Raw genomic sequence first — 18,291 nt, forward strand, 5'->3', positions numbered from 1 at the left:
CAAGTAAGGGTTTTTACAACAGTAAGAAAAAGGACCATAGTATAAAACCTGGATGGAATGAACATGTGACTGAGCTACACACTGCTGCTAGAGATGCTTTTAAATTGTGGGCAGAATCATGTTTGAACATAAACAGGCCACTAATGCCAAATATAAGTATGCTGTCCGCTTCATTAAAAAAAAGGAGGACACAATGAGGGCTGACTCACTTGCCAGAAAGCTGCGCAATAGTTGCTATGATTTCTGGAAAGAGGTTAAAGTCATAAACAGCTGTAAGACTCCCTTACCGTCTTCTATTGAAGGAGTGTGTGGGTCAGGCAACATTGCAGAACTGTGGCGACAACACTATCATGAGTTGTTCAACTGTGTTAAGAGTGATGCATTTGTGGTTGAAAAGGTTGACTCCACTGAAAACGTTTCAGTCAGATCAGAGGAAGTCTACAACACTATAATGAATCTAGAAAATAACAAAGCTTGTGGCCCGGATCTCATCTCAGCTGAACACTTAAAATATGCCAGTCTTAAGCTTGCTCCTCTTCTTGCTCTGTGTCTTACTGGTTTCCTTAATCATGGTATCTTACCAGTTTCCATGTTATCTGTGCTACTTGTGCCAGTCATCAAGGATAAAGCTGGGAAGATTAATGGCATTGATAATTACAGACCCATTGCTTTAGCTATAGCATTCTCTCCAAAGTGTTGGAGAAAATTCTGTTGGATAGGCTGGAAAGGTATATTACCACAGCTGACAACCAGTTTGGTTTTAAAAGAAAACACGGCACAGATATGTGTATTTTTGCTTTAAAAGACATAGCAAAATATAGAAGCCATACTTCCACCATGTTTCTGTCTTTTATTGATGCTTCCAGGGCATTTGATAGACTGAATAATTTCAAATTATTTGACAAAATGTGCCAGAGAGGGGTACCCAAGTACATAATAAGGATCTTAGCCTTCTGGTATGCACATCAGACTATGCAGGTGAAGTGGGGCAATACTGTGTCTGAACATTTTTATGTTGGTAATGGGGTTAAGCAAGGTGGGATTTTATCTCCTTTGTTGTTTAATCTGTACATGGATGATCTGTCTAGGAAACTGAACTTGTGTAAAACTGGCTGTGTCATCGGTGCTACTGTTGTCAACCACCTTATGTAGATGATTTAATCATCTTTTCCCCGTGCAGTGCAGGCTTACAACAGCTTCTGAGGATTTGTTCCCAGTATGGCATTGATTTTAATATTAAGTATAACGCCAAGAAGAGTAGCATCATGATTGTAAGAAGTAAAGAGGATAAAAAGGTTGTATCTCCTAATTTTATTCTCAGTAGCAACATTCTTCTTGTGTGCAGTGAGATTAAGTACCTTGGTCATTATATTTCTGATGATCTTACAGATGACAAAGACATCCATAGACAACGCTGCAAACTGTATGCCCAGGCAAACATATTAATGCGGAAATTTCAAGTGCTCTGTAGATGTCAAGGTATCACTTTTTAAAGCTTTCTGTACACCATTGTACACGGCTCATCTGTGGAGTAACTACAAGGCTAGAAGCATGCAAAAACTAAAAGTTGCATACAATGATGCTTTACGGTTGCTGGTGAGGGTACCAAGATGGCACAGTGCCAGCCAGCTGTTTGTTAACTTGGGGGTACCTACCTGTCAAGCCCTTTTAAGAAATGTAATGTACAAATTCATGTGTCGCCTAGAACAGGGGTTCCCAACCCCCGGTCCGCGGACCGGTACCGGGCCGCGGAGGTGTTACTGCCGGGCCGCGAAATAGCTGTGAGTTTATCGTAATATTTGCAGAATTATAAATATATAAAAATATTTTATCATAATATTTTTTTCAAAAAGTGTTTAATTTTCGCACCTATGCCACCAGTCATATTATTTCATCCAGTAGCTAGTTAATCTTTCACCAGAAAACCGTTGAAAATGGCTTTTATGATGTTCCGAGGGATTCGGCGGCTCAGCCTAAGGTCTCAGCCTCTTGTGCGCACAAGCATGTTACCGGTGCGCCAAGTAGGAAGAGGAGCGCACAGGAGACAACCGTTTGATTGCAGACTGTTATGTTTATGTGGGGAAATGGTGGTGCATACATTATTTGAGATATATTTCAAACTCGGACTTCATTTTAAGGACATGTCGGCCAGGGGTGTAGAGCTATTTGTTTAAGCACCGGATTGGCAAAACAGGAGAGTAAACCAGTCTGCCTTGATCTATGAATTAATGTCCGGGACTCACGGTATCTGCTGCCCGCAGCTGTTTTATAGAAGGAAAACCTCCTTCACTTCATGAAATGGCTGCAACATCAGGAGGCAGCGGGTAAAGAGCTGTGCCTTTTTACGCACCGCCTTCGCTGTGTTTAACTTAATCAGAACAGTTTAAGAGTGACTGCAGGCTGCTACGTGTTAACCACACACACATCTACACACATCGAACTGCCCGATTACTCCCCCTTTTATTAGTTTTATGAAGGAGATGTCCAGTCAGTCACCAAGGCGCATGATGTGTGTGTATGTGCTCTGCTCAGCTCAGCTCTGTGTGTTCGGTGTTTGTGTCTGTCCGACACCGGCATATATGCGGCTGTTCGCAAAATAAATTAGTTTAATCTTAATCTCGATGTAGTGCTAAATGCTGTCGGGAGTGCACCGGAACGAACGACACTCATAATATCTTCTGAAAACAAATGCCAGTGTCACACACACACACACACACACACACACACACACACACACACACACACACACACACACACACACCCTGGCGACCGGACATCTCCTTCATAATGCACCTTCTCCTCGTTTTCCCAGCATTCACTGGATTATCCGTAAATCATACAAACAAAACCAAAACGTTGATTTATCTGTTTTCCCGTTTTGGTTTAAAAACTGAATAACGTCGGTTTTTTGGTTTTCCGAAAAACCAAAAAACAACACCGGTTCTTTTTTAAACTTTGTTAATATGTTTTGGATGCATATTGTTCTCGTATTTGTTCAGGCTGTTACATACAATTAGCCTCTGTTGCTACCTGCTGGTGGTGAGTAAATATTAAAATCAGTTAAAATTGACAACCGGTCCGCGATTTTTTTTTTAATGTATCTACCGGTCCTTGGCACAATAAAGGTTGGGAACCCCTGGCCTAGAAGACTCTGACAATCATGTTATCTCGATTTTAATTAACCCTGTGAAGAGTTCTACTCGGTTCTCTTCCATGATTTGGAGACATTGGCGCAATAGCCTCCACAGACAGTGAGCATGTGTGGCTAGCTGTAATTGGACTGATTTTATGTTTTTTATCTGTTTTCTTTTCTTTTTTTTTGTGTTTAGCTTTTTAATCTTATTTATTGATGTGTATCTTGTCATTTTGTATGTGATATGGACCTTGAGTCTGAAATAAAGATTGAATTTATATTCAGCCTGTTCAGCAATCGATGGGACACTTTCAACTTTTTCAGAATATTTCATACTTTTTGAAATATTCAGCTTTTTAAACTCTTTTTTTAACATGGAACTCAATGGGAAGAACCTTCAACTCCTCTTTTACCTACACCTTGCACCAAATGCTTCTCCTTCCACATACTTTCAGCTAGAAACTTCATTCCAACTTTAAAATGATCACAAGACCTTCAGCTATAAAACTTGTTCTTCGGATCTTTCATATCTTTTACACTTTTTGAGATATTTAACTTAGTTTGGAGCTTGGTAAAGAGGCTTTCTACAGATTTTAACATTAGTGTGTATTGCGCCGCTCGTTAAGTCTAGAGTGCTTTGATCTCAAAACAGAGTGGAGGACAGCTTGAAATTCGCCCAAATGTTATAGTGGAACTATAGTGGAATGCTGTGGCACAGCATTCGCACTAACTAGAAAATGCATTTCCTGCAGAAAATGCGTGCAAATGCTGTAAACTGTGAACATTTGAGGCTGAATTTAGCTGAAAATGCAGAAAAAGCTGAATATGTTATTAGTTGACTGGTAGCTGCTTTTAGCTACAAAAACCAAGTAAGTGTGTTGCTGAACTTAGCGGAGAAATGCAGAAAAGTGAAATGATTTGAATCAAAATGGTTACAGCTCAAAAGCATTGCAATGACTTTGTTGAAAACTTGAAAGTGAAATGTTAAACTGGAAGAGTAGGAAAAATAGTGAAGAAGCTTAATATTTAAAAGAAAAGGTTTAAAAAAGGTTTAAACAACAAAATGTATAGCCTCAATGTCCTGAAATAGCTGAATAATGTAATAGTTGAATGGTTTCTGCAGCTGAAAGTAGGCTGAAGGAGTTAAATATCAGATGTAAGTAGTAGTGAATGAATGTGTATTAAGAAGAGAAAAGAAAGTAAAAAGGCTTGGGAAAGCAGCAGAATATTTTGACTGCAAACTTTTCGACTAAAACCATACGTCACCAATAATGTATGAAATATGAGGAACATGTTGAAGTCAGTATGAAGTCTCCATCAGACAGAAAATAATAGGCTGAGACAGTCTGTTAAAGTCCAGTGTGTTTGTCAGTGTTTGTTTCTGTGCTGAGCACCTAATCATAACAAATAATCATAACACCTGTGTGAGCCCAGAGATCAAAGGTTTCAATCTGCCCAGCAACACCATGGTTACCAGCTGCAGAACTGAGTCCCATTAAGAATGCATTGAGGATTATGTCTGACAATTTTGCCACCTGTTCAAAAACTATGGCTCCTATCAAAAAATGAACAGACCGTGAGCATCAGGCAACCCCCAATTAACTGATATATGGTTTTTTTTTGTGGGTTTTGTGTGTAAAATGTGGAGATGGGAGCAGTTTGTTTAAAGTTTACTTCTCTCTGTTCTGAAGAAAGAACCGGACAAATCTAACATGGGAGTCTATTGGGAGCTAGGTGGACTTTTTGACAAGTTTTTGTCTCTTCATGCTCTCAAGAGGCATTTTGTTTAATATTTTTTCTTTATTTTTCAACGTAGGAGAGGTTTTCCTACGTTTTTCACAAAAAATGATGTCCAAGGAGTGTAGGGTTTGGGAATTATGGCAGGTTTAAAACATTTTTCTGGGCGATTTTTCAAGCTCTCCTGCACTCTGTTTTGAGATCAAAGCACTCTAGACTTAACGAGCTGCGCAATACACACTAATGTTAAAATCTGAAGAAGGCCTCTTTACCAAGCTCCATCTAAGTTAAATATCTCAAAAAGTGTAAAAGATATGAAAGATCTGAATAACAAGTTATATAGCTGAATGTCTTGTGATCATTTTAAAGTTGGAATGAAGTCTCTAGCTGAAAGTATGTGGAAGGATTAGCATTTGGCGCACAGTGTAGTTAAAAGAGGATTTGAAGGTTCCTCCCATTGAGTTCCATGTTCAAAAAAGAGTTTAAAAAGCTGCATATTTCAAAAAGTATAACATATTTTGATAGTTTGATATTTGAATGGTTTCTGTAGCTGAAAGTATGCTGAAGTTATAGAGAGCCAAAATATTGGTTGAAATAATAATAATAATAAGAAGAAGAAGAATTCCATTAATGATCAAAAACGTTTATTGTGGTATATTTCACATCATATTATATGATTAGAAACAGCCAATCAACTCAAGTTCTTTATTCAGCTGCTTCTTTTCCCTGTAAAAAAACAAACAAAATATAAATACATACAGTGTATATACAAGCATAAACATCATACTCTGCATACATCTGAATGTTTTCTCTGTCGTTCATTTCATAAAGATTTGGGCTATATTTGTTCTGTCAAGACTTAAAGGTAGGGTAGGTAAGTTTGAGAAACCGGCTCGAGATCGCTAGAATTTGAAAATACACAACTGGAGAAAATCTGCCACTTCCTTATAGAGCCCCTCCTCCAACACACACGAACGCGCACATGACCAATGAGGGCACGAGATAAGTTTGTGCACAGATGGAAGGCTGACAGGCAGGTAGGCCATCCAGTTATTTTAGCCTGGCCGGCTAAAATGATTGGTCGTGCTTTTTACAGTATTACGGCTTCCACAGATGACATTATTGTATGGATTTTTTGTCAAAGCACTTAAGATATTCATTGCTATCGGGATGTTAAGAGCATTCCATGGAATATAACAAAAAGTGTATCTCGAGCCGGTTTCTCAAACTTACCTACCCTACCTTTTAGTATTGCATTAAGAGATATTTAATTTAATTTTCATTCATAAAAGCTGAAATGTCTTTATAGTTACCTTGCCAGAGTCACGGCTCTTTGCTCTCAGTTTGTTGACCTGGGTCTCTGCAATGTCAGCACGCTCCTCAGCCTCCTCCAGCTCATTTTGAACCTTCCTGCACTTGGACAGATGAGTATTGGCTTGTTCCTCCTGGAATAAGAGATACATAGTTTAAGGTACAGAAACCTTCAAACACTTTAAAATATAATATAAGAATGTGATGGTAATCTTAACAATCAGCAAGATTTGCTGTTAAAAATACATTTGACATATCTACAAAACAATGTATATATTGTCCTTACCGCCTCCTCAGCCTGCCTCTTGTAGGCCTTCACCTTCAGCTGCAATTTGTCAACCAGATCCTGCAGCCTGGCAACATTTTTCTTGTCCTCCTCAGTCTGTGCCAATTTAGATTTGCATGTTTAAATATTTTAAAAGGTTAGTATATTAGATGAATTGGTACTGTACATTTTAACTATGAAAGTAACCATACCTGATAGGTGAGCTCCTTAACTCTCCTCTCATATTTGCGGACACCTTTAACAGCATCTACTCCACGTCTCTGTTCAGCCTCAACCTCTGCTTCCAGCTCACGCACCTTTTGAATAACATTAAAACATTAAATATCCAGCTTGTTTTCAAAGGTTTCTTTCAGCTATATAAATCTTAGTATGACTTTTGTTTACCCTAGACTCCAGTTTCTGGAGCTGCTTCTTGCCACCCTTCATGGCCAGGTTCTCAGCCTCATCCAGACGGTGCTGCAGGTCCTTAACAGCAACCTCCAGGTTCTTCTTCATCCTCTCCAGATGAGCACTAGTATCTTGCTCCTTCTTCAGCTCCTCAGCCATCATAGCAGCCTAAAGGAGACATCAAAACATGTTAATTAGAAATATCAACAAAAGAAATGGCCGTTAAAAGTAAGAACACATGACATTGAAACCTACATCAGTGATGGCCTTCTTGGCCTTCTCCTCTGCATTCCTTGCTTCCTGCACAGTGTCATCCACTTCACTCTGGACCTGGACCAGGTCTGTCTCAAGCTTCTTCTTGGAGTTCACAAGGCTTGTGTTCTAAAAGGTAAAAATATTTAGCCTCTTAAGTCATCACATGCCTAATATTCATGTTATTTGAAATTGTATTTGATTCATGAATTATTGAAAAGATTAGGTTTGTTCACCTGAGAGTGCAGAAGTCCAACACGCTCACTGGCATCAACCAGCTCTTGCTCAGCAATTTTGCGACTTCTCTCTGTCTGTTCCAGAGCAGCTCTAAGTTCCTCAATTTCAGCCACCATAAGACCGTTTCTACGATCCACCATAGCAGCCTGCTCCTTGAAGTCCTCCTGGGCTCTGACAGCATCATCAAGGTGCAGTTGTGCATCCTAGTGAGAAAAAGATCAGACATATATACATGAATGCCAAAATGTAGCCCAATCTACCATAGTTGGAAAATAAACTGTTCCTTTTCTATACCTTCAGCTGTGCCTGCACAATCCTGAGCTGCTTCTGGGACTCAGCAGCCTGGCGGTTGGCATGGCTGAGCTGAATCTCCATCTCATTCAGATCTCCCTCCATCTTCTTCTTGATTCTCAGGGCATCGTTTCTGCTCCTGACCTCAGAATCCAGAGTGCTCTGCATGGAGTCAGTCACTCTCTGGCTGTTCCTCTTGATCTGTTCCATCTCTTCATCTTTCTCTGCCAGCTTCCTGTCCACCTCACCCTTAATCTGGTTGAGCTCCAGCTGGACACGCAGGATCTTAGACTCTTCATGTTCCAGAGTTCCCTAATGAAATCAAACAATTAAACACTCATCTTTGCCTTCAAACACTGATATATTTTTCAATGATTTTTAATGTTATGAACTCCCAGGAAAGAAATACCTCAGCCTCTTCAAGAGCTGTCTGGATCTCAGTCTTCTCTGTCTCCACCTGCTTCTTGGTCTTCTCCAGCTCATGGATGCTCTTGCCAGTCTCACCAATCTGTTCAGTCAGATCTGAGATCTCCTCTGCAGAAAGATACATGGGTTTTATCATATTGTTGAGCCTTAAATGGTAAAATATCAACAAAAGAAATGTCCAACTCATGTTGAACTCTGTGACATTATGTAGAACTCACGTTGCAGATTCTTATTTTCACGCTTCATGGTCTCCAGATGATCAAGAGCCTCCTCATAAGAGTTCTTCATCTTGAACAGTTCAGTGCTGAGAGAACGACTCTCCTTCTGTGCTCCCTCAAGCTCTGCCTGACCCTCCTCATACTTCTGCTTCCACTCTGCCAACACCTGAATAATACAATTCATACAGTTTATTTGGTTATGTTATAGTATCAGGGCAAAATAAATATTCATGTCATTGTTTGTGTGTTTTGACCAAACACAGTAAATTGTGTTACCTTGTCAAAGTTCCTCTGCTTTTTGTCCAGGTTGGCAGCAAGGCCATTGGCCCTCTCCACATCAACCATGAGGTCCTCCACCTCACTCTGGAGCCTCTGTTTGGTTTTCTCAAGAGAAGCACACTTGGAATTCACTGCCTCAATCTGTTCCTCAGCCTCCTGAAGGCGCTGGGCAAGCTTTTTCCTGTTTGAAAATTGAGGTATTTGTGGCTCAGTTAAACTCATAAAGTTACAAGTTATTTTCTAGTTATATTTGCATATATGAAACAACTAATTACCGTATTAATTAATCTAAATGATTGGCCTCAAAGTAAGGAGCTATACACATTTTTAAATACTAATGTTATTACCAGCAATTCATGAATCAGTAGAGTGTTTGCTAAAATGCTACACTTCTGGCCATTTAACAGTTTGAATGTCACTCACTTGGATTCCTCAAGCTCCTCAGTGCGCTGGATAGCATCAGTTTCATACTTCGATCTCCACTGAGCCACCTCACTGTTGGCCTTGGACATTCCACGCTGCAGCTCAGCCTTGGCCTCCTGCTCCTCTTCAAACTGCTCCCTCAGCAGATCACAGTCATGGCGGGCTGATTGCAGGCCATGGGCAAGAGCATTCTTGGCCTGTTGTAAGAAATATTATTAACCTTTACACAATTTCTAAATCACAAACAAATCATACAAATATATACTATCTTAATGGTTTCTTACCTTAACCTCCTCCTCAATCTGTCTCTTCAATTCATCAATCTGCTGTGTGGAGGCCTGCTTGCCTCTGGTCAACTGAGAGACAAGAGCTTCCTTCTCTTCAACTTGACGGCTGAACTCACCTTGTGTGAAAAATATTATAATACGTTAGTTTGTGTTACGTTTCTCAATCATATACTCCACAGATGGTTCACCAAAAACATGTAGATACCATTTTCTGTCAGGAGACGTGCTTTCTGTGAACTTGTGTCATTGATTTGGCGGACGTTTTCATCATTCTTGGTCTTCAGTTCGCTAAGTTGGTCCTCAAGAGTACGGCACATCTTTTCAAGATTTCCCTAATGAGGAAAAAATAAACAAAATCAGTGATCAGATTTTATTCACAAAATAATTTACATGATGTACTATATTCATATTGGTAACATATAATATAATTTAAAAAAGCATGTAATGCTAGTGTACCTTTGCCTTAGCAACATTCTCCATGTTGCTAGAGAGGTCATCAATCTCCATCTTGTATTCACTCTTTTCCTTCTCAAGCTTCTGCTTGACACGCTGGAGGTTGTCAATCTGCTCTCCCAGCTCAGCAACACTGTCAGCCTGCTTCTTGCGAAGGGCAGCAGCAGTTGCTTCATGCTGCAGAGTGGACTCCTCAAGATCACGACGGAGCTTCTGGAACTCAGCCTCACGCTTCTTGTTCATCTCAATCTGAGCAGAGGTGGCACCTCCAGCCTCCTCCAACCTCTCACTGATCTCCTCAAGTTCCCTGGAGAGGTCAGCTCTCTGCTTCTCAACCTTGGCACGAGCTGCACGCTCAGCCTCAATCTCCTCTTCCAGTTCCTCAATACGAGCCTGTTGAATGTAGATGTTTTCTCTTTTAGCAATCATTCACTTTATTACACATAATAGCAAATGTATGCAGTATTGTTAAGTGTAACACAATATCTCACCTGGAGCTCCTTGATCTTCTTCTGGAGCTGAGCACCCAGAGACTGCTCATCTTCAATCTTGCTAAGGAGCTGACTGCATTCAAAGTCCTTCCTGTAAACAAAATTGATAAAGTGCATTGAGGTCATGCAATAGAACATTTCTTTAAAAAAATGTATGTTGTGCAAACAGAAAAACTAAGTTACTTTTTGATTTTCTCATCAGACTGCTGCTTGTCATTCTCAAGATCCATGATGGATTCCTGGGCCAGTTTGAGATCACCCTCAAGCTTTCTCTTGGTTCTCTCCAGGTCCATACGCAGCTTCTTCTCTTGCTCCAGAGAACCCTCAAGCTAAACAAAGGTATACATTTTTAATTATCATGTTCAAGAATAATCTTGCTTTGCCAAATCAAGTGACTGTAAACCTACATCATCCACTTGCTGCTCAAGCTTGGTCTTGGCCTTGGTCAGAGTGTTGACTTTGTCTTCCTCTGCCTGCAGGTCATCAAGAGTCTGCTGATGAGACTCCTGAAGGGCTTTCTTTTCCTTGGTCAGCTTAGCAACGCTCTCATCCTGAGAGGCCATCTCCTCGGTCAGGTTCTTCACCTAAGTGTGCAAGAAAGATTTTGTTAATACAAATAAATAATTATAATCTCACTACCTAATGGACAGATCATTGATTACAAACCTTGTTCTCAGTGGCATGTTTCTCCTTTTCTACTTTGGCCAAGGTAAGCTCCAGGTCATCAATATCCTTCTTGAGCTCAGAGCATTCATCCTCCAGCTTTCTCTTCTTGGCAGTGAGCTCAGCATTCATTTCCTCTTCATCCTCCAGTCTCTCAGTCGTCTCTTTGAGTTTGGCCTCCATCTGAATCTTACCCTTGATGAGTCCCTCACATCTCTCCTCAGCATCAGACAGATTGTCTCCTTCCTAGACCATTTTCATAAAAATACATGTTAGCTCTTATATATTCACAAACATGAAAAAGCGTATTTGTCTATTGACGTTTACTTACAGATGCTACTTGCAGAGCCAGATCAGTCTTCTCCCGCAGAAGGGAAACCATCTTCTCCTCCAGTTCCTTCTTCTTGGCCAGGGCAGCAGCCAGGTCAGTTGTCATTTTTTCATAGTTCTCCTTCATATTTGCCAGCTCCTTCTCAGTTTCAGCAGTCTGCAGCAGAGGCTTAATCTTGTAGTAGACCTTCATCCATGGCCAGTGTTTGACATTCATGAAGGAGCGCACGTTGTACTGGATGGTGTATACGGCTTCCCTGCACAGAAAAAAATTGGTTTTAGACAATATATATTTTTTTTTACACCATTGATCAGAATTAGCAGTTTTCAACGTGCCTCCTTGCTGTCATCTTCACAAACTCCGTTCTCATGAGATAACCACGACACAAAGCCTGAGTAATTCTGACCAGAGAGGCCAGTTTTTCGTCTCTCATCTCCTCAAGGGTACCCAGCAGGCCAGCCTTGAAGAACACCTGAACAAACAGAAACAAACAATTATTTCAGAATCAGAATACCTTTTTTCGAGGAGGGGAAATATAAATGTCTTTCAGCAAATAAATGATGAATTCAAGTAATGAACACTTAAAACACTGTATAACAAGCAAGCAAACAAACACAATGAAATATGTGACTACTATTTACATGATGGTTTTTGGTTGGATGGAATGGGTTTAAGGCCAAGTCTTAATCACTTGTTTCATCATAATCAAGGAAGTATTGTTTTTTTATTATTTGCCAGGATGGAAAAGAAAGGCTACCAGAGTTGACCTCCTGAGGTAGTTTAATTAATTACATGTATAATACATAGTCACAGTAACATACAACAAATACACTGTACAGCGTCTTTGGTAAATATTCATTAGCTCAGTTATGAAGTAAATGTAAAGTACTTACCTTGGTGTGTCCAAATTTATATTCATCATGAGGAACATCAATTGACCCAAGCAGCTTCTCTGAAGCCTTCTTGTTGTCCATGAACTGACCGTCAGGGATGACACCGGCATTCAGCACCTTGTATCTATATGAAAGAGTTTATTGTCAGGAGGAGCATTACATTGTAATAATGAGAGGTTCAAATTCTATGTATAAAAACATTATACCTCTGCTTGAAATCAGCATAGAGGATCCTGCTGGGGAAACCTTTTCTGCAGATTCTAATACCCTCCAGGACACCATTACACCTGAGCTGGTGGATAACCAGGTGGTTCTCCATAAGCCCTGTACAAAAAAATATTATATATTTAATTATTTGAATAAATAGTAGGTATTTTAGTTGATGCAGCACAGAATTAAAAACCAAACCAGTCATCAATACTGTTGTATATGTACCTGGAGTCTTTATCTCATTGGGAATCAGACAGCGCACAAAGTGAGGATGGGTGGCCCTCAAGTTAGTCATCAGCTTGCCCAAGTTCTCCTGTAATCCATAATGGTGTCTCATGTCATGAAATGCCACAATTGGGAGTTTTAGTTTAAACAAAGATCTACTGTATTAGATATGTTTGCTTTGAGAAAGCTTACCCTGAACTGCGAGGACACAGTCTGCATAGAACCACCCTTCTTCTTGCCTCCCTTCTTAGTAGCATCTGTTGATGTTTTGATAGAATGTCATGAAATTAGCATAAACAAGTAATAGTTGATGAGTTAAAATAAAATAATATTAAAAATATACATTTGATTAGTAAAAAGTATATATTATCTCTGGTTTTAAATGTCTTTACTGTAGTTACTATCTTACCCTCAACTACTGGAGGATACAGCGAAACCAGCAGTTTCACTGAGGATTTCATGTACAGCTGAATGACAGAGTCGTTCAGGGGATCCTTGTTCTTGTCCAGCCAGCCAGAGATGTTGTAGTCCACGGTACCAGCATAGTGCACCAGGGAGAAGTGGGCCTCAGCCTTGCCCTTTGTGGGCTTTGGCTTCTCAAATGCTTTGTTTTTGCCAAGATGCTGGTCATACAGCTTGTTTTTGAAGGATGTGTCTGAGGCCTTGGGGAACATGCACTCCTCTTCAAGGATGGAGAAGATGCCCATGGGCTTGAAAAGGTTGAAAGAGGTATATCATTTAGTGATACATTATAACAAATAAAAAAACAGTTACATATGATGTATGATATAATAAATGAAGTGGTTACCCTTTCAATCAGCTCAATGCAGGCAGCCAAGTCCATACCAAAGTCAATGAACTCCCAGATAATACCCTCCTTCTTGTACTCCTCTTGCTCCAGGACGAACATGGTGTGGTTGAAGAACTGTTGCAGTTTCTCATTTGTGAAGTTGATGCACAGCTGCTCCAATGTATTGAACTGCAAAAGGACATATCATCTTCATAATCTCTTACAAGGCAATAAGAACTATTATTTATTGAAAAGTATCAACTGCTAAATTGTTCAAACTCTGGCTTACATCAAAGATTTCAAAGCCAGCAATATCCAGCACACCAATGTAGAACTGTCTAGGTTGTTTGGTGTCCAACATATTGTTGATACGGATGACCATCCACAAGAACATCCTCTCATAGATAGACTTGGCCAGGGCAGGCACTGAGTTCATGACCTTAAAGAAAAAAAGTGATGTGATTTCATTTTTGACATATACAACTGGTATATTATATTATTTTCAAGATACATGCCACTAAAATTCCAAAACTAAACTAAAATTGAATCAAAAATCGCCCTTGAATTTAGAAATAAATTAGAACTCATTGACAGAAGTACAAAAAATGCCAACTGACATCGCATATCTTTTTCCTAATGAAATCTGTGCTACATTTTTTATTTATAAACAGTAGAATGTTCGATATTGATCATCATTGTTTACCTGAGGTACAGTCTGTCCCTTGGTGACATACTCATTTCCGACCTTCACTCTAGGATAGCACAGACCCTTCAGCATGTCAGCGGAGTTCAGACCCAGCAAATAAGCAACCTTGTCAGCATCTGAAAATAATTCAGAAATGTCCATCATAATTTGTGAAGAACACAATGTTATCAAGAAATGTATCAATGTTGTTGCCAAGCTCTAAGCTTTGAGCTAAGTAAATACTCACCGTCTGTGCCATCAGGCTCAGCCTGCTCCTCACGCTGCTTTTGCTTGAACTTCATGTTACCATGGTGAAGCACAGCACCGGTCATCTTGTAAATGCTCATCTTCTCTTCATTAGTGAAGCCCAGGATATCAATAGCATTCTGATGTCAAAAGACACAAAAAACATAATTGTTCAAGCAAAAGTTCTTAAAAGAGTTGTAATGATGTTGCATTTGTTTCACAAAGTCTATTTAAATATGTTGAATTGAAAATTACTCACATCCGTGGCTTCCAGCTCCAGTTTGTCATCAATGCTGGCCACAACGATCTTACCCATGCTACACATGGGGAAGTCGTAGGGGTTGGTTGTGAGGAGTGCCAGTTCTAGAATCCAAAAAAGATAAACATGTCAGTAGATATTTTTTATAAATGTAAAACTCTAATAAGGTTGAAACAATTGCAATATCTAATTCTCCTTACCAAGGAGCTCTGGTATGTGGCCGGTCATCATCTGGTAGAAGATATGGTAGCCTCTCTCTTCCTCAAGCTGGAATGTCACTCTAGACTTCTCCAGCAGATCTACAAGTTTTGATCATGTCAGTGCCAGGCTAAATCTTACTTACAGTAGTTTGTATACACTATAAGGATTGTTACTTACAAGTCTCAATATCAGCACTAGCCAGTTTGCCAGCTGTGTTGAAATGGATTCTGATGAATTTACCCTGTTTGGAATAACATAATCATTAATGTCCCTCCACATGTGCAATGTAACAATGCTTCTCTCGTGTGTAGAAACTGTTCCATACTTACAAAACGAGAAGAGTTGTCATTCCTCACAGTTTTGGCGTTACCATAAGACTCAAGCAATGGATTGGCTGCAATAATCTGATCCTCAAGTGACCCCTAAAATCCAGGTTAAGAATAGCTGTCAGGAAACGACTTCATTTGTTCATCCCTGAAAAAACTTCTCAAGATAAAGAATCCTGAATCGTCATCATCATAGAGTAACATACCTTTGATGCGTCTCTCTTGGGTCCAGAAACTGAGATTGTTGCAAAGTACTGGATGACACGCTTGGTGTTCACAGTCTTTCCAGCACCAGATTCTCCACTAGGTAGAGACAGAGATTATTAAGAACTTGACCAATATGTTTGATTAATCTTAATTAAAACTAAATTGGCACAATTGTAAATGTTACAAACTTACGTGATCAAGACAGACTGGTTTTCCCTATCTGTAAAAGTAAAAAAAACATAAACCAATCAAGTACATGGTAAACACTGAAACCCTATACTGATGGTTTTTAAATGAGTGGTAATGACTTACCAGTAGCCATGAACTGATAAGCGTTGTCAGAGACAGAGAAGATGTGGGGTGGAGCCTCCATACGCTTCTTGCCTCTGTAGGCACTTACACATTCAGAATCGTATACTGGGAGCCACTTGTAGGGGTTCACAGTGGCACAGAACAACCCAGAGTAGGTCTGAAATATATCATAGAGAATTTAAATGTAACTTAATGTTTCCAGCAAACATTTTTCAGTGTCATTAGGCAATTAGTCTTACGTAGATCATCCATGCTGCATAACGCTCTTTGAGGTTATACAGCACAGAGGCTTCATTGAGATGGGTCATCATGGCCATGTCCTCAATCTTGTCATACTTGGGAGGGTTCAATGGGAAGACCTCCTCTTCTTTCACTACCCTCTCCTAGAACAGGAAATGTGTTACAATGAGAAATGATCAAATTGAATTCCTTGTACACACTGATTTAATGATACGAACCTCCTCAGTTCCCAGTATTTTGACAGTGACTTTGGCACCATCTTTCTTGAGGATTGTTGCCTTCACGTACAGCTCCTTGACATCAGACACAAAGCAAGCACTCTTGGCATCAAATGGTGCGTTTTGAGCCTCAATTCTTTCCCTCTCTGGCTTACGAAGGTAAATGGCAGCCTTGCCATACAAGGCCATCTCCGCGTCGGTACTCATGGTGGCAGTTTATTTCTGTGAAGTACACACAAGTAAGATAAATCTTATTAATCTTACTTATTTTAATGTTTTCAATCAATTTGATTCAACAGCCCAGAATGTCCGTCATCAAAGAAAAATAAACATATCCCCATTAAATAGAATTCTCCTTGAAATTGAAATGGAAGGATTCAAATCAAATTCTCGTTAAATCGTCACACAAATGTGCACAGCACCACACTCAGTGAAATGTAGTCTTTGAATTTAACCCATCCTAGTATTAGAAGCAGTGGGCAGCTACTATACAGGGCCCAGGAAGCAGTGTGGGGGTCAGCTGCTTTGCTCTCAGAGGTAGGAAGTAAACTGAAATGTGGATTGGTAACAGTCCACACTTCAATTATTTTCCTGTGTACCGCTACCAGAACACATTCCAGTATGGAGTTAAAAGTAATTAGCTCATTAAAACGTGTTTCTAACTTAGATTGACGGAATAAAATATATTTACAAATGTAATGTAGTTGAAATATGTTCATACCTGTTCCACTCTTATTGAAAAGTCAGAAATATTCCACAATCCTGTTGAGAAGATATCATATTGGTCTTAAATCAACAAAATTGTTCATGATATTTTTTACAATTAATTTATATTTTAAACAAATTGAGCAAATACAGAATGCATTGAAATGCTTTACAGCAGAAGATAAGCCTACCACAAGCTGAAGTCTCCAAAGGTCTTCCACCACACCACACTGTCCTTTTGTTCCCCCTTATATACGATCTGGATTGCTTACGCAGCAAGGTTAAATCTGGGCCCTCTCCAAATATGGCCCCTTGCCAAATATATAAAACAGGTGTTGCAACCTGTACTGGCCACTTGCCAGTACAGGTTGTATTTTGGATTTCATCCAGTAGGGCTAGTAGAGTAGGTCTAGTAAGTAGGGCTAGTAAGTCAGTCTCTGTAAGTCTCCTAACATTTTCTATTCCTATTAAACATACACACATTTGTATACATTTATGATAAAGAACAATTCTACGGATTAAATTATTCACATATTCATTTAACTATTTATAATTGTATATATTTATCTTTACTTAAAATACAACATAATTGTTTATGTACTCATTTATTCAAGCAATCAATTATATAATTATATAAGTACATATTAAACTAGAAAATGCATTTCCTGCTGAAAATGCGTGTGAATGCTGTAAACTGTGAACATTTGTTGCTGAATTTAGCTGAAAATGCAGAAAAAGCTGAATATGTTATTTCAATCAGGAGACACGGTTTTGATGTAAGAATACATATTTATTGCAGAGATACACAAATTAATGTAATGGTGATTTTGGCGATTAGGCCCCGTTGTGCAGGAAGTATCATTTGGGAGGGTAGAACCGATCCGATGAAACCCCCCGGGGTCTAGACACTGGTGGTGGTGAAGGATAGTTGGGTCGGTCTGAAGAGGAGTGGCTTACCCCTAGATTCCACCGGGTCCATCTGCGCCGCGCAGGGCCGTCCCTGGCCAACTTGGGGCCCCAAGCGACATTGTGAGATGAGATACTTTTTTAAACAGTGAGGTAAATGGTAAATGTATATCGTTCAGTATGCGTTTACAGGTGAATACGTCTGCAGAGAGAACTGCGCTGAGAACTGCGCACAAGCCAAGCTCATAAGCCGAGGACCCCTGCGCGAGGCCCCCTGCACAATGTGAGGCCCCATGCAGCCTGCATGATCGGCCTGTAGGGAGGGACGGCCCTGGCGCCGCTTTACGGCCCCTATACACGGCGGCGTGCGTTGAAGCTTGCCGGCGGGCATGTCTGACGCTTTGCTCCCACAATGCAGTTCGGCGAAGCGTGACGTCACCCCATTCAAAGTGAATGGGCAGAAGCGTTGAAGCTTCAACGCACGCCGCCATGTGTAGGGGCCGTTACGGCTGCACCGTGGCGTTCACAGCGATCGCGGTCACTCGAGTCAATGGGTGCTATTCCACCAGACGCGCCGAGTTACGGCTAGAAGCGTCCCAGAAGCGTCTCGGCGCTGGGCTCCGCTAACAATAGGATGTAAGTCTATTTTCGACGCGACGCGAG

The 18,291-nt window shown here is 40.2% G+C and overlaps 1 protein-coding gene across 1 annotated transcript; it reads right to left on the reverse strand.

Annotated features, from left to right (window-relative positions):
* Positions 1 to 5,501: 5,501 nt before the first annotated feature.
* Positions 5,502 to 16,957, reverse strand: LOC117499631 (myosin heavy chain, fast skeletal muscle-like). Its single transcript, XM_034152153.1, has 41 exons — positions 16,914 to 16,957; positions 16,739 to 16,779; positions 16,018 to 16,239; positions 15,799 to 15,942; positions 15,560 to 15,716; positions 15,440 to 15,467; positions 15,247 to 15,343; positions 15,044 to 15,136; positions 14,892 to 14,955; positions 14,714 to 14,812; positions 14,514 to 14,617; positions 14,256 to 14,394; positions 14,027 to 14,145; positions 13,613 to 13,762; positions 13,342 to 13,512; positions 12,943 to 13,243; positions 12,726 to 12,790; positions 12,534 to 12,621; positions 12,305 to 12,422; positions 12,099 to 12,222; positions 11,541 to 11,677; positions 11,206 to 11,461; positions 10,878 to 11,120; positions 10,619 to 10,795; positions 10,395 to 10,540; positions 10,212 to 10,302; positions 9,724 to 10,113; positions 9,473 to 9,599; positions 9,265 to 9,383; positions 8,981 to 9,177; positions 8,555 to 8,738; positions 8,279 to 8,444; positions 8,044 to 8,168; positions 7,638 to 7,946; positions 7,343 to 7,546; positions 7,110 to 7,235; positions 6,852 to 7,022; positions 6,659 to 6,763; positions 6,468 to 6,563; positions 6,184 to 6,315; positions 5,502 to 5,596 (listed from the first exon to the last, which is right to left on the reverse strand). Exons 3-41 carry the CDS (start codon positions 16,222 to 16,224, stop codon positions 5,576 to 5,578), a joined length of 5,790 nt encoding a protein of 1,929 aa, XP_034008044.1. The 5' UTR covers positions 16,225 to 16,239; positions 16,739 to 16,779; positions 16,914 to 16,957; the 3' UTR covers positions 5,502 to 5,575.
* Positions 16,958 to 18,291: the final 1,334 nt, after the last annotated feature.

The sequence above is a fragment of the Trematomus bernacchii genome, unplaced genomic scaffold, assembly GCF_902827165.1.
Source record: "Trematomus bernacchii unplaced genomic scaffold, fTreBer1.1, whole genome shotgun sequence".
In the NCBI taxonomy this organism is placed as follows: Eukaryota; Metazoa; Chordata; class Actinopteri; order Perciformes; family Nototheniidae; genus Trematomus; species Trematomus bernacchii.